The sequence below is a fragment of the Caretta caretta genome, chromosome 14, assembly GCF_965140235.1.
Source record: "Caretta caretta isolate rCarCar2 chromosome 14, rCarCar1.hap1, whole genome shotgun sequence".
NCBI classification, from domain to species: Eukaryota; Metazoa; Chordata; order Testudines; family Cheloniidae; genus Caretta; species Caretta caretta.
The window spans coordinates 333,410-350,360 of NC_134219.1; the positions used below are offsets into that span (position 1 = coordinate 333,410).

Genomic DNA, 16,951 nt, shown 5'->3' on the forward strand with positions numbered 1-16,951 from the left:
TGAATCTAGTACTCATTAAGTTGATAGCAAGCATCTCCCAAAGGTTCAGTTGAAATAGAAACACCATTTGGCCATCAACACTGCTTTCCTAGTGGTGGAAAGTCAGAGATAAAAGCCACAATGTCTTACTTCTAAACCTCCACTTTAACTGGGCCCATATGGATAAAGTAGTTCTATGCTCATGGTCTATATTAATGAAAATGGCTTTGAATTCCATCTTACCCAGTTCAGCATGATAGTCTTCCCTAAATCATCTCCCATGGCAGCAGAATCTAGGCTGAGGAGTTCAGATACCAGTGTTTAACTAACTGCTATCCAGGGAAGACAAAATCCCATATATAATTCCACTTACATAGTTTGTCTCTGGGGGAGCCTAGTGGGTGCACACGCTAATCCTTTCTAAATTCTTCAAATATGTTTGAGTATGACCTTGCAGGTGTATAGGCATCTGGGATAAAACACTAGACCAGGTCCACAGCAGCCTTCTCAGCTTGTACAGGGAATGTTTCCATCACTGAGAGTTGGAACCCAGAAGACTTTGTAGTCTTGTTTTCTTGACTTGGCGTCCAGATCTGATACTCAATTCAGGAAAATAATCCTATTATCACTGTCTGTCTCTCATCAGAGCCACCTCCCTTGAGGGTTGTTTCTGAACAGCAGGGGGATGTTGGTTGGGGCCTGAGGACACTGCAGTAATACCAATAACTGGTGTGGTTTTGAGGCGGCAGCTGCTTGTATAATTTCTGGCCGGAACTGCCTGTGCCACAGGGGACTATTTGCACAGCCTCAATACCTGTCCTTCCCCAGGAGCCCCCGTCTTGGGGTTGAGTGCATACATAACCATGAGTTGGGAGTCGTTTTTGCTTTCAGTCTGTTTGAAACAGGTGGGTTACTTCATAACTTTTCTTTCATGCTGGCCCTGTACCTAGATCGGAAAAACATGCAGAGCAGGACAGAGACTCCTTTAGCTAGATCTGTCAGTCTGGGAATAGCTTTCTCATACAGCAGAGAAAAGGTAGAAATGGGAGATTTGGTGACGGTAAAGAAGAGGATTGGGAGGCACCATGGGAGGAAGGAAAAAATGAGCTGGGCAGTGCAGATTTTGTGGAGGGATGAGCTGAGAGTGAGGGGAGAAGGGGGGTGATATTCCTAGCACACTGGATTCACTTGTCAAGTAAGACAGCACAGTCTACTGGGTAGAGTGTGGACAGAGAGCTATGACTTCAGAATTATCATACTAGCTCTGCTAGTGACTTCCTGTGTGGCCTTGATTTATCTAAGCTACTTAGTCTTTCTGTGCCTTAGTTTCACCATCTGTAACATGGGGACAGTAGTACCTATTTACCTATTGTGAAGTGTTCTAAAATCCAATATAGTGACCAAAGGAGCCATCTAAGTGCAATTCTATCTTATATACTCAGCCATTTGTAGAACAAAACTAAAAGGTGTATGTTAAAACAAAAAAATCTAAGCCATAATTGTTCTGTTCTGCTCTATCTCTCCAGGTGATTCTCTCTCTGGAACATGGGCTGTGGGCTCCAAATATTCATTACAACACCCCAAATCCAGAAATTCCAGCCTTACAAGATGGTCGTGTCCAGGTGGTTGCTAAACCAACCCCAGTAAAAGGAGGCCTTGTCAGTATCAATTCTTTTGGCTTTGGAGGTTCTAATGTCCATGTCATTCTGAGACCAAATAAGAAGAAATTCTACCCTCCGGAGATGCACAATTTGCCACGACTGGTCCAAGTTTGTGGCAGGACACAGGAAGCAGTGGAAATGCTAATAGAGCAAAGCAGAAGCCTGAGGGAGTACAGCTCATTTGTGAGCCTGCTCAATGATATCTCTGGGATCCCTATTTCATCCATGCCCTACAGGGGCTACACCTTAATTGGCAGTCAGAGTGACATAAAGGAGGTTCAGCAGACTCAAACATCTGGGAGGCCCCTCTGGTACATCTGCTCAGGTAATTCCACTTTAAGGTGGATCAGACTCTTATCTGTTCTGTATCTTTGGAAGCTTGAGGCTGTCTGTTGATTCTATGCTCTGTTCCTTGATCTGCTTAGTTTTGTGGTATGTGCACTAAGATTTTTTTTTTCAGGATCTCCTGTTTACTGCATTGATCATGTGGACTATCTGCAGATAATCCTCCACCTAATACAATTTCCCTTCTGGTAACAAATCCTAGGAGACTGAAAAACAGAGCATCATGTTCACTGTGGGGATTTGAGGTCTGCAAGATGTTCTCCTAGACTGAATTCTTCTTCTATCTTCCCTGTGCTAGAGCAAATGCTCAGCTCTCCCTACCCATGGCCATACTGTCATGAGCAAGGCTCATGTTCTCGTCTCATCCCACAGGCATGGGAACACAGTGGAAGGGGATGGGCCTTAGCCTGATGAAGCTTGAGCTGTTTCAACAGTCCATCTTGCGCTCCGATAAGGCTCTCAAGGACACTGGACTGAAGGTGTCTGACATGCTCCTGCACGCAGATGAGAACACGTTTGAAGATGCTGTTCATGCATTTGTTGGCCTTGCTGCTATTCAGGTAAGGGTGAAAGCTGAGGCCCTTTCCCAGTTTTGTTCCAAGTGTGTCTGCTTGACCACTAATACTGCCTTTGTCATTCAGCTCCTGATCCTTCTAATAGTCTTGTGTAAGCTGCTAAGGAGCATGCCTGATGTGCAAGCCAGGTTTGAGTGTGCCTTTGGCATTGTTAGGAAATGTGTATATGTGCTGTGCTTACACGGTCTTAGGGCTGAGCATACAGTGCAGTTGTGGGCAGTTCCACCTCCACCGCCCAGGAGCAGCAGCAACAGCAGTAGTGGCTTGTGGGAGTGGGAAGACAGTGGAAGGGACCTGAAGAAGAAGAAAATTCGTGGGGGGGGAGGCACTTGGATCCTTCCACTTCCTCCATTTAGGGCCAGAACTCTGTTTGGAGGTGAGGGGTAGGAAGCAGCAGTAAGATTAGGAAAGGACTTTGCTCTGAGGAGGGAAGCCTATTTTGGCATTTCTAATATGCCTATCACGACCATCCCAGATGTATGGCATCTGATGTGACGTTGGTAATACTGTTTTTCCTCATAGATTGCGCAGATCGACATGCTGAAGGCCATGGATCTGCAGCCTGATGGAATTGTTGGTCACTCAGTAGGAGAGCTGGCCTGTGGCTATGCAGATAACTCCTTAAGTCATGAAGAGGCCATTCTTGCTGCCTACTGGAGGGGGCGGTGCATCAAAGAGGCCAAACTACCCCCAGGAGGAATGGCTGCTGTTGGTAGGTAGCTAGGAGCATATCATTTCCTAGGTGGCTAATATCCCTGTACATGCATGGGTGCACGCGCGTATGCATGCACGCTTGCTCTCTCTCTCCTGTCTTGTTTGTTAATTGTAATAAACTGATTCCATGAGAGGCTGTAAACTTGGGCTGTCTGACATGACAGTGGGGAAAGTGGGTGGGGAGAGAAATCTTTGTTTAAAGCTGTTCAGTTTTTTAAAAAATCACCAATACTTCTAAACTCTTATAGGTCATAATTTGACAACGTGTTCATCTTCCTGGTTACATGTTGGGATGTATTAAAAACAAACCAAAAAAAGGCTAGAAAATACCAGAAGTACTATAATACAAATCAGTGGTAACCCCTCACCTGCAGTACTGCCTGGTTCTTGTCACTCTCTCAAAAGCAGAAGTAGAGAGGGTTCAGAGATAGGTGGGTGACAAATAATTAGAAGCCCGGAAGAATTGGTTTGTGGAGTTTTTTGGTATGATGGAGTGAAAAGGTTAGGACAGTCTAATTTATAGAAGACACAAAAAAAGGACAGGGTGGCTTTTTTGTTATGCTTCAAGAACCAAAACAGATCTCCTAGAGAAGGTAAATTGGGCACTCAGTTTCACATAATACAAGTACAAGAAGACATTCTATGAAATCAAAAGGTAACAAATTTAAAACAAATAAAAGTAAATATATTGACGCAACACATAACTGGCCTGTGGAACTTACTACCACAAGACCTCATTTGAGGCCAAGAACTTAGTAGGATTTTAAAAAATTAACCTTTTTTTTTTTTTTTTTAATAATCTGGATAATGAGTTAATTTTATCCTAAGGGCTATAAACCTACCTACTCCAGGGCATAAGCCAACCTTAACTGATGCGGAGGGCAGCAGTGCTAGGAAGAAACTTCCTCTGTGGGCATGTTGTTCCATAACTGGCCAGTCCTCAGGCCACTGTCAGACTTCATACTGGACTACACAGACTCTGGTCTGGTCTGGTCTGGCAACTTCTCTATTGGTTACAAGTAAAGCTTTTGCTATTTTTATTTTCTTGTTGTTATTTCATGAACACCTTATTTGATAACCACGAATATTCAAGTTAGGAGCCAAAAATTATAGATTGGGGCAGCTGTGTTGGGGGCTAAAGCATTTATACATTACTTGCTACAGACATAATTCTAGTGTTTCACTTTCTATGATATTTCCACTGGGAACCAACTCATTTAGAATTCTCTTTAGCTTGCTAATGAGTATGTAAGTCATTTACTTATCACTGATCATTTCTGGGAGTCACTGCATATAATAGGTCAGATCTTTCATAACCAGAATTTGAGTTCAGATTTTGTCCATTGCCTCTTACCCATGTGACAGATCCAGGCCAAATTCTACTCTCAGAGACTAGCTTAAATCCATAGAAACTTTTGACTTCAATGGCAATACCCTAATTTCACAAAGACTGTAAATGAGCAGAATTTGACCATTCTCTCCAGTTTTAAGAATGGCATTCCTTGCTCAGGACAAGGTAAACTGTTAGAGGGAGATTTTCTTTTTTAATAGGTTTTTCAGATAGTGTAAGTTTTTGTCTAAATCTGAGGTTTACATGAAAAGTATATATTAGAATTCTGTCATTTTCCCTATCACGGGGATGAAATTTTGATCCTTCTGTCTGTAATCTCAAAGCAGATAGCTGGTGGAATCTTGAGGGTTTTACATAAGCAATTCAGAGCTCTGTCTGACTTGATTCTTCATGGAGAGGGATATAATGGACTTCAAGAACTTCATCCCAAAATTTAGGGATTGATTTTTTTTTCATGAAAGTCAGTTTTGCCACCTCCAGTGCGCTCAGATACTACAGTGAGGGTCAGCATTCTAAAACCGTAGGGTCCTGACAAGACTGTAGGATTATCCGTCTCCCAAAATCTTGAATCCAGCAGGGTAGTCAGAATCCGTACTGTCAGGAGTTCTGGGGTTAACCTGGCTACATAAGCTGCTGCATAATTTTTCCTGGGAACATTTGAATCATCTTGAGGATTTTTCCTCTGCAGGTCTGACGTGGGAGGAATGTAAGCGTCGTTGTCCTCCTGGCGTGGTACCTGCCTGTCACAACTCTGAAGACACTGTCACTGTTTCAGGGCCTCAGGTGAGCAAACATATGGAAACCTGCCTTCCTAAGAGACCTTGCCTTCCAAGGCTGAAAACTGGGGCTCCATCTGGTGTGTCTTCCATTACTGGAATTACACCATGAACCCCAGGAGTGAAAGAAGGGTAGTAGGTTAAACCAAAGTAGGGGGAGGGAACTTGACTCTTGCATCTGAATTTAAACACTTAAGTGCTACTTGATGGGAATCAGAGTTGTTGCGTCTTGCAGACTAGGAACAAAAAAAACATGTGATCTTGTATTTCAGTAGTATTCTATTCACTGGGATGTTGCATCACCTTCACACGAGGAATATGAGGGGAGTGCAGTGATACCACTTAATGGGAGCATAGAGCCTCATCAAATGGCTAATGACCGAGGAAAGCTGGATGCCCAAACTCCATGAAATAATAATTCTTGCTCAATTCTATCCCATTTCCTAGGACATTGTGAATGAGTTTGTAGCCAAACTGAAAAAGGAAGGAGTGTTTGCAAAGGAGGTGCGCAGCGCTGGCGTTGCTTTTCATTCATATTACATGGCGTCTATTGCACCAGTCCTACTTAATGCCCTGCAGAAGGTAATGTCCCTGAGTGATGGCTTATGCTGGGGGCTTGTGGATAAAAGGAGCCATGACTAGCATCCTACATGCTGTGGGAGAGAGGGGCTGAAAGGAGATCCTCATGTGTGAGAGTTAGAAGAGATTGGGCTGCATGCAATAACAGTTGCTGGATTTCTGTGGAACAGGTAGTTGGAAGCCCTTGGACGTCCAGCAAGAGGAAGCCTGAGCTCACAAGCTGAGAAAAGTGGTTCATGCAAACGCCTGGGGCTTGGTTTTTTTAGCATTGTGGGGTGTTTTTTGTTTTGTGTTTTGTTTTTTTGTTTTTTGGTCTTGGCCTGTGACATCTATATATTTTTTTTCTTGTTGGTCTATTGTAGGTAATTCCAAATGCAAAGCCTCGTTCAGCCCGTTGGATCAGCACCTCCATCCCTGAGTCTCAGTGGCAGAGTGAGCTGGCTCAGAATTCCTCTGCCGAGTACCATGTGAACAACCTGGTGAGCCCAGTGCTGTTCCAGGAAGGTCTGAGGCATGTTCCAGACAATGCTGTTGTGGTGGAGATTGCCCCTCATGCCCTGTTACAGGTACTGCACTTGGGAAGGTTCGAAGAATCACGGAACATCTTAGCTTATCTCGCGCTGAAAACATCTTGCCCAGCCATTTCTAGTCTCCCTGATTTAGCATTAAAAATCAACGTGTCCCAACATATTCCATACCACATCCCCACCCACACAGTCAAGTCATCCAAATACTTGCCTTTGCACATTACTTGGGGGGGCGGGGGAAGAACAACACAGGCATGCAGAATCAACTGTCTGAACTGGTGAACGAGTAGGAGAAACTAGGAGCTTGGATGATCTAACAGTGTGTGTGGGAAGTATAGCAGTAGGGAAGAGAGCCTGAAGTCTTACTACCTTGGGTTGTAATCTTGTCAGATCTTATTAAGCTAAACACCATCAGGCTGGGCCAATACTTGAATGGGAGGCTTGCAGTGTACAGCAAGAAGCAATGCTGGAGATCAGAAAGTGTCACTCTTTTTTTTGTCTAAGAGTACTTGATAGCTGTTTGGATACCATGGTGATGAGGGCCATATAAGTATCTAAATAGAGGAATTCTTCTTAGATCTTGAATCACTTCATCCACACCTGTCTCTGAATCTTCTCTATGCTTGTATCTAATTTCTCTTGGGCCTTTTATTTTAGAAAGAGTAAACTACTCTATCAAGATAATTCAACACTAATCCCTTTCATTTAATTGCTCACTTTCACAGCTGCATAGTGTTTTAAAAAAAAAAAACCAAAAACATACACAACTAAAATACACAGTGTAAGGATAGCAATGCAATACCACACCTATGTTACAAAGAATAATAATACGTAGTGCTTATGTAATGTTGCATCTTCCAGATACTGTACAAATGTTAGCTAACTAAACTTCACATCGCTCTTGAGAGCGAGGAAGATAAGTACTTATTTTAATTTTTTACGGGAGGATAGCAGTTGGGAACTGAAACACTAAGGAAAAGTCTCTCACTTTCAAAAGTGTCCACTAATTTTGAGGACATCAGTTTTGGGGTAACTCTCTCATTTGAGACCTGTCAGGTCTCATTTCCTCCCCACTCGCTTCCAAGGTGCTGTGTATTCATAGCTCTGATTGACTTCAGCTTAAGTTATGGATGCTCACAACTTGTGAAAATGCCTAGGTGTCAAATTAGCTTAAAAATTGGTGGATTTTCCTGGAAATGTTAGCCTAAATGGTTTGTCTAAGGCCATACAGCCAGTCCATGCCTTGTGGTTCCCATGCTGCATTTCAGCTAACATTGATATTATGAGTTTGCATTGTCTTATGTTCCTATAAACTTGAGTTTCATTATTCTGGGGCCAGATCTTGTTCACCTTACTCCTTGCAGGTAATGCTGTTGAAATCAATGAGATTTTTTTGCAGGAGAAGACAAATCGCAAATTGCAATAGAGACAAGGACTCTAAGGACTAGTCAGGTGGAAAGTTGCATCTTGAAAATACAGCCATTTTTTCTTAGGAGTGTACAAAAATATATCTACTACTTCACCCGACATAACTCAAAAATGGGCAAAACTCACTTCAGCTTTCTAAAAGTTATTGCCGTGGTGCTCAGCCCAGATGTAGAGAAATTTTAAACTAAAATGAAATATTTCAGAAAGTTAAGAGCATTTGAAAGCATTGGGTGACTCATAAATTCCAAGGTGAGAAGGAATTTAGTCTGACCACCTGTTTCACACAGACTGTAGAACTTCCCAAAAACATCTAACCTTGATTTGAAAAGTTGCCAGTGATGGAGAAGCCACCATGACCCTTGGTAAATTGTTCCAATGGTTAATTACTCACTGTTAAAAATTTACACTTTTATTTCCAGTTTGGAAGTTCAGTCTAGACAAATTCAGCCACTGGATTGTGTTATACCTGTGTCTGCTAGATTGAAGAGTAATATATGTTCCCCCTATAGGTTCTTATAGACTGTAAATCAAGTCATCCCTTAACCTTCTCTTTGTTCAGCTAAATAGACTCAAGGAGCACCATCTAACTATAAGGCATGTTTTTCTAATCCTTTAATTATTCTTGTGGGTGTTCTCTGAACCTTCCCCAAGTTATCAACGTCCTACTTGAATTGTGGGCACCAGAACCGGACACAGTATTCCATCAGTAGTCACACCATTGCTAAATACAAAGGTAAAACAACTTTTATGCTCCTACTCAAGATTCCCTTGCTTATCCATACAAGGATCGCATTAGCTCTTTTGACCCAGCGTTGTACTATGAAACCATGTTCAGTTGTTTATTCACCAAGAATAAACTTCCTCCACTGCTTCCCCAGATAGAATCCCCCATCCTGTAAGTATGGTCTATATTCTATATTTAGCCATATAAAACACATTGTTTGCTTGTGCCCAGTTTACCAAGCAATCCAGATTGCTCTTAATCCATGACCTGTCCTTCATTATTTATCACTACCCCAATTTTTGTGTCATCTGCAAACTTTATTGGTGATTTTTGTTTTCTTCTAGGTCATGGATTAAAAATGTTAAATAGTGAAGGGCCAAGAACCAATCCCTGCAGGAACTCATTAGAAATACACCCATTTGATGATGATTCCCTGGTTACAATTACATTTTTGAGACCTAACAATCTTTTAATCCACTAAATATACGCCATGGTTAATTTTATATCTTTCTAGTTTTCTAATCTGAGACATGTGGTACCAAGTCAAATGCCCCTACAGAAGTCTAAGTGTATTGCATGAGCACTAATACTTTTATCAACCAGTCCTGATTTTTTTTTTAAAGGAGATTATAACTTTGTCAGAATCTATTTTCCATAAACCCATGTTGAATGGCATTAATTATATTACCCTCCATTATCTCATTAATCTCCTTGACATTGACCCTGGGCAAGATAAATCTTGCCTTTAATTACCCATGTCATCATGTTTACGCTTTTAAAATATTGGCACAACATTCGCTTTCTTCTGGAACTTCCCCAGTGTTCCAAGATTTATTGAAAACCAAACATTTAACAGTCCAGTGAGATCCTCAGGCAGCTCTTTTAAAACTCCTGGATGCAAGTTATCTGGACCCGCTGGTTTTAAAATGTCTGACTTTAATAGCTGCTGTTTAACATCCTCCTGAGATACTAGTGGAATGGAAAGATATGATATTATATGACTACATCAAAAAGCCCACCGATGATTTTGGTTTTTTCTCTCTTCCCTCCCCCCACATACGGGGAAAAATATTTAGTGAACACTTTGGCCTTTTCTGCATTATTACTGATAATTCTACCCTTTCCATCTAGTAATAGACCAATATAGTTGTTAGTATTCTTTTTGTTCCTAATATACTTGAAGTCCTCCTTGTTGTCTTTAACTCTGCTGGCCACAGACTTCTCCGTTTGTCTGCTTTCCTTATCAATTTTCTACAGTTCCTAGCTTCCAATTTCTATTTGTTAATATCAACTTCCCCTTTCTTACATTTTGTTTTATTTTTTGTAGCTGCCTTCACTTGCCCTCTAAACCTAGTGATTTTTTTTTAACCAGCACAGCTTTCTTCCTTAGTTGTGAGATTGTGGCTTTTTAGGGCTGTCCCAGTTCAGAGCAACTACACGTGTATTTCCCCTCAGTGCTCCAGCAAGTTCACCCACTCTCAGGCTTCCAGCTTCCCAACCGGTGCCTCTTTTGGATGGAGGACTACATCTCACCCTGGTCAGAAGGGAGTATATCCAAGCTGCACAGTTTCCTGCCTTCACTATGTATTTCCCAGCAAAGACAGGCTGCCTAAACACACATGCTTGCTTTTGCTTCAGGCTGATTAGGGTGATTGCTTCAGATCCGAATTACGACACAGTTCTTTCTAAGCAAGCCTATTTTATTCTTAAGGTAAAAAAGCATTAGAGAATCCATATTTAAAAACAATAAAACAACATACCCACATGCTAATAAACTTACCAGGAATCATCCCACCCTAGGGATTTCTTTGCAGTTACAAGTTAATCAAAGCTGCAGCTCAGAACAAGCACTCAGTCTTCTGAGGCCTCAGTAGGCCAAGTTCTTTCTTCCAACCCTCCTGTAAGTCTTGGTGCCCTCCATGGACCAGGGGTCCTATCCCTTTGTTGAATTAGGAAGAAGACCCTGCATCAGCTTAAAACCCAGGCTTTTAACCAAGTTTGTTGGTCTCTGGAGAATCCAGTTTGAACTATATGTGCATATTTCCACAGGGAGGTGGCATCAAAGGCTAATAAGAGGAAGTTCATTAGCATCACACTCCCTACTAGAGAAGGTACTTACAGTGCCACAACCAAACGTACATGGCTGCATTTTTAATTCAGTGTAACCCAAAGGTATTAACACCATAATGCAGTAAAGTTAATCTTAATTCAATAAGGTTTGTTCAAGATATTACAGGACACTGTCAGTCTTTCACATGGGCATCTAGTAAAGTATTCTTAAACAACTCACAATATCCCCTTTTCCTGATTAGTCTTCACGGCTGATTTGGGTCATAATTGTTTTCAGGTGTGACAATGGATACCTCCACTTGATCTCAACTAAGCTTGCTTCCCTAAGCTTGCTTCCAGTTACATAGGCCTCTGCAGACAGATCCAGGAGTTGGCTGTCTAGCCACATAGGTACAGAGCTGGCAGTTAGGGTGGCACACGCGCCATGAAGGCCAGTGTTCAACACAAAGGGGATAAATCTGCCCCCTTCAACTCTTCTTCTTTATCCTAGGTGTTCTTCTCTCAGGCTGTGGTAGTGCATGACACAGGAAGACTTTCAGTCTTAAAATCTCCCCAAGTGTGAGTTGTGGTTGCTGAGCTTCCCTCTGTGCTGAAGGCTGGTGAGAAATTCAACTCAAGAGTTTGTTCTCTTGTCATAATGCCCCCACCCTCCCTCCAGAGTCTGTGGACCTAAGATCTTTAGATGGTGCAGAGGAAGGCACCTTTCATAGTTCCAGTGGCTCTTGGAAGTCCCACGAAGCAGAAAAGAAAAAGGGGCTTTCCTTTTGGGGTCTGTTCCTCTGAGGTTCTCTTGGGATCCCAGGACAACCGTTCCAAAGGGCTGCTCTCCCCTAGATTACCAGGTGCTGGTTCGAGTGTCTCTAGACTCTTTATCCCTTATGTACTATGGAAGAATGAATATTGGTGCTGCAGGAACCACGTTCCGGAGCAGTCCAGTGCTATGGTCCTCTTGATTCTGAGAAACAGGAACTAGCCCACTCTGTTATGGCTCTACTTCTTAATAACCCTAATTCAGGAATAGCAACATCTTGGGATATTCAGAGGTTCCTTTGAAAAGCTTCAGGGTTCAGTACTTAATATTTTGGGGCTTTTGACCTATGGTCCTCTGCCTCCTTTTCAAGCTGCAAGAGCAAAAAATAGAGGGCCTTCTCTAGAGAAGTTGAAAGCCCTTGCATGGATTCTTAAAAATCCCCAATGATGGAGATTCCACAACCCACCTAGGCAATTTATTCCAGTGCTTAACCACTCTGATAGGAAGTTTTTCCTAATGTCCAACCTAAACCTCCCTTGCTGCAATTTAAGCACATTGTTTCTTGTCCTATCCTCAGAGGTTAAGAAGAGCAATTTTTCTCCCTCCTTCTTGTAACAACCTTTTTTGTACTTGAAAACTGTTACCATGTCCCCTCTCAGTCTCCTCTTCTCCAGACTAAACAAACCCAGTTTTTTCAATCTTCCCTCATAGGTTATGTTTCGTAGATCTTTAATAATTTTTGTTGCTCTACTCTGGACTTCCTCCAGTTTGCCCACATCTTTCCTGAAATGTGGCACACAGAACTGGATACAATACTCCAGTTGAGGCCTAATCAGCACGGAATAGAATGGAACAATTACTTCTCGTGTCTTGCTTACAATAGTCCTGCTAATACATCCCAGAAGGATGTTTGCTTTTTTTGCAACAGCGTTGCACTGTTGACTCATATTTAGCTTGTGATCCACTATCTTCCAGGGCTGATGCTAGTTTTGGTAGGGTGGTTCTGCAATCCAGAGACTTTGAGCTCTGCCTCTTGGGGTGGATACTGCTTGTGAGTAACCTAAATGGCATACATGGCATACATCACATCTCAAAGAACCACAGTTACAATAAGTAACCATTTCTTCTTGTGGCTTTTACTGCACCTGGAAAGTCTAAAGATAGGAAGGTGTCTTTGACCCTTGGAGAGTTAAGGATCCAATGACTGGTGTGACAGGGCAAGGCCAGATGGCTATAGAAAAGTAGTGGGAGATAGATATATTAGCTCCAGGCTAAATAAATCCCTGGTGCCAGGATAAGTGAAATGGCAGCTGTTCCAGGTCACTTAAGACACCTGGGGCCAATTTAGAACTTTCCAGAAGGCAGGGAGAATGCTAGGTTGATTGGGACACCTGAAGCCAATCAGGGGCTGGCTGAAACTAGTTAAAAGCCTCCCAGCCAGTCAGATGGGTGCGCATGTCAGGAGCTGTGGGAGGAAGTTCCGCTGTTGGAGAGACTGAGCAGTACACACCATATCAGGCACAAGGAAGGAAGCCCTGAGGTAAGGGTGAAGTGGAGCTTGAGGAAGTGAGGACTGCTGTGGGGGAAGTAGCCCAGGGAATTGTACATGTCATGTTTCTAAAAGGTCAGCTACTATAGCTGATACCAATAGGGTCCCTGGGCTGGAGCCCGGAGTAGAGGGTGGACCTGGGCTCTCCCTCCTCCCCCACCTTTGCCCCCTGATTGATCATTGAGACTGGGAGAGCAGAGACTGTGCAAGGAAGGATAACTTCTCCTCACCTCCCTCACTGACTTATGATGAAAATGGCTCAGTAGACTGTGACCCTTGTCTCTAGAGAGAGAAGGGTTACATGGAGGGTCACAGTGAGCCTCTGAGGCTAGCGAAATCCTCCAGGAAACACGGGACCCACAGAGGCAAGGACAGAGTATTGTCACACTGGTTATGCTGGGAAGAAAGGTGTATTCCTCAGTAGCCTTAATTTGAGAGCTGCAACCTATAAGGAAATTGTGGCCAGATGTACCTTTAGCTATGCTCAAAAGCTCCCTTTTTTGGAATTCCTCTCCTAAGATGTTGTTGAGAGCAGTGATTTTTTTTTTTTTTTTTTGGCCCTCTTGAACTGGGAGCCATAGAAGTGGTGCTAGAGCCTTACCAGGAGAAAAGGTAGTTAGTCGTAAAAGAAAGAGGGTTTTATCTTTTTGGGCCTCCACATATAGGAGATTCCTAAGGGAAATGAAATTCTGGCCAGCTTCTCTAGGGAGTAAAGGAGTACTTGTGGCACCTTAGAGACTAACAAATTTATTTGAGCATAAGCTTTTGTGAGCTACAGCTCACTTCATCGGATGCATTTATGCTCAAATAAATTTGTTAGTCTCTAAGGTGCCACAAGTCCTCCTTTTCTTTTTGCGAATACAGACTAACACGGCTGCTACTCTGAAACTTCTCTAGGGAGAAGATTCCCTATTCTCAACCCTCAGGCCTGGTTCATAGCCTTTGATCTTTTGAAATGCCCACATCTCACATGTCAATAAAGCAAAAGCACAAAGTGCCTCAGGTTCCTGGTGAGGAATTACTACTACTGGTACAAAGGTCCTGCCTCTCAATGGAGCAGCAGTGTAGTCACTGTGAGTGCAGCATGGTAGGTTAAAGCTCATCTATGACAGCAGAAGCACGCATGTCTATCCATAACTGGATGACTACCTCATAAGAGTGTATGACGGCAGAGGAGGCATGATACAAACTACTTAATCCATGGATCTCCAGGTGTTTCACAAAGGAGGTCAGCTGGGAGAGATAAAGTGACTTGCCACAGATCACACAGCATGTCACTGGCAGAGTCAAGAATGGAACCCAGGCTTCCTGATTTCCAGTCCAGTGCTCTGTCTGCTAGTTCACACTGGTGTACTTCATTCCTGGCAGGAAACTACACACTCGACAAATCTCAGTGTAAGCAAAGAGAAATCTAACTTGGTCCTGAGCTTCATGGAGAGGCAGTCTATGTTCCACAAAGCTCTAGTTTACCTGTTAGGGTACAGGTCCTATGATCTCCTGTAGGCCATCCACTTAGCCAGCTCCAGGCTAAATGGCCCAGTGCATAGGTATATCTGAAAATTCAACCTAATGGAGGCTTGCATCTATCTCTGTCACTGCTTTGCAGGGCAACCCTTGCAAGGGTGTTTGAAATTGATCTATGATGAAGAGCTGAGGAGGGACCCTTATGGGTGAGGGCTTATGCCTTCTGTCTGGGAATGCTGGACATGAAGAACATGTGTACATCCACAGCTTCCACAGTGTTGGCAACTTGTATGACTTTATTGCAAGTCTTGTGATATTTGGTGGTTTTGTCAAAACTCCAACTTCCAGATTAATGCAATTACATGAGAATCTCAACTTTCATTTAAAAAATATATTTCTAACCTTCATGGTTCCAAAGAATAGCTTGAAATCATGGTTCAAGTGCACACTAAGGGGGGGACCTAACTAACGATTGGGGGTTTTTTTGTTTTTATTTGTTAAATATTGAGTGTTGGCAATATTGCTTCCAGCTACTGCCCAAAAATTGTTACATAGCTACTACAACCTGGTTATGTGAGGACAGCACAAGCAGAGAAAAGGTGACGGGGGAGATAAATCACACCCTTCTTTGCTTTGGAAAGACTGCAAGAAATTCTACAATAAGCCTTGTTTACACATTCTTGTAAAAGAAAACTTCTGAAAATGTCAGAGGTTTGACTTTAACTTTCTTCTCTGCTCAAAAGCAGACAGGGTGGATTTGATTCTATGATGAGATTACTGGTTCTGTGGATGAAGGGAAAGCAGTGGATGTATTGTTTCTTGACTTTAGCAAAGCTTTTGACACGGTCTCCCACAGTATTCTTGTCAGCAAGTTAAGGAAGTATGGGCTGGATGAATGCACTACAAGGTGGGTAGAAAGCTGGCTAGATTGTCGGGCTCAACGGGTAGTGATCAATGGCTCCATGTCTAGTTGGCAGCCGGTATCAAGTGGAGTGCCCCAAGGGTCGGTCCTGGGGCCGGTTTTGTTCAATATCTTCATAAATGATCTGGAGGATGGTGTGGATTGCACTCTCAGCAAATTTGCGGATGATACTAAACTGGGAGGAGTGGTAGATACGCTGGAGGGGAGGGATAGGATACAGAAGGACCTAGACAAATTGGAGGATTGGGCCAAAAGAAATCTGATGAGGTTCAATAAGGATAAGTGCAGGGTCCTGCACTTAGGACGGAAGAACCCAATGCACAGCTACAGACTAGGGACCGAATGGCTAGGCAGCAGTTCTGCGGAAAAGGACCTAGGGGTGACAGTGGACGAGAAGCTGGATATGAGTCAGCAGTGTGCCCTTGTTGCCAAGAAGGCCAATGTCATTTTGGGATGTATAAGTAGGGGCATAGCGAGCAGATCGAGGGACGTGATCGTTCCCCTCTATTCGACATTGGTGAGGCCTCATCTGGAGTACTGTGTCCAGTTTTGGGCCCCACACTTCAAGAAGGATGTGGATAAATTGGAGAGAGTCCAGCGAAGGGCAACAAAAATGATTAGGGGTCTGGAACACATGAGTTATGAGGAGAGGCTGAGGGAGCTGGGATTGTTTAGCCTGCAGAAGAGAAGAATGAGGGGGGATTTGATAGCTGTTTTCAACTACCTGAAAGGGGGTTCCAAAGAGGATGGCTCTAGACTGTTCTCAATGGTATCAGATGACAGAACGAGGAGTAATGGTCTCAAGCTGCAGTGGGGGAGGTTTAGATTGGATATTAGGAAAAACTTTTTCACTATGAGGGTGGTGAAACACTGGAATGCGTTACCTAGGGAGGTGGTAGAATCTCCTTCCTTGGAGGTTTTTAAGGTCAGGCTTGACAAAGCCCTGGCTGGGATGATTTAACTGGGAATTGGTCCTGCTTTGAGCAGGGGGTTGGACTAGATGACCTTCTGGGGTCCCTTCCAACCCTTATATTCTATGATTCTATGATTTAAATCTTGATTTTAAATCAGTTTGATTTAACCTTTAATACATATTCTTCACAACTTGGAGATGTACGTTTCATTTTTAGAAGGTACTATACATTTTTTAAGTGATTTATTTTGAAAACTTTTCAGGTTAGTTTTACAGCTATAACAGAAAATGAATGATTGGTTATTTCATTTACCAAAGGTAATTGAAGCAGATATTTATGAAGTCATTGGGAGGTGAACTATCTCCAGTTCAACAGGTTAATCACTAATATTTGGAGGATTTTCTTGCCATGCTGTATTAGATCACCAGACAAACATTTACATTTTTTTATTTAACTAAAACAACAACGTTATGTAGTCTGGATTTTTTTCTTCAACAGCAAACATAATATAACAAAACAAGCATATGAATTTTGAATTTAGTTAAACATTCACGTTTTTTAAAATCAGGTTTGTTTTTGTTAAAATTGTTTTTAACGAAAAGAGTTAAATGAAATATTTTAA

General features: G+C 42.6%; 1 protein-coding gene across 1 annotated transcript in view; it reads left to right on the forward strand.

Annotated features, from left to right (window-relative positions):
- The window catches only part of FASN (fatty acid synthase), an 85,088-nt gene that overhangs the window by 10,172 nt on the left and 57,965 nt on the right, over window positions 1-16,951 (forward strand). The window contains exons 8-13 of the mRNA XM_048817782.2: window positions 1,506-1,965; window positions 2,358-2,545; window positions 3,083-3,272; window positions 5,314-5,408; window positions 5,849-5,983; window positions 6,343-6,546. Coding sequence (XP_048673739.2) covers window positions 1,506-1,965; window positions 2,358-2,545; window positions 3,083-3,272; window positions 5,314-5,408; window positions 5,849-5,983; window positions 6,343-6,546 — 1,272 coding nt within the window. The remainder of the gene's footprint in view (window positions 1-1,505; window positions 1,966-2,357; window positions 2,546-3,082; window positions 3,273-5,313; window positions 5,409-5,848; window positions 5,984-6,342; window positions 6,547-16,951) is intronic.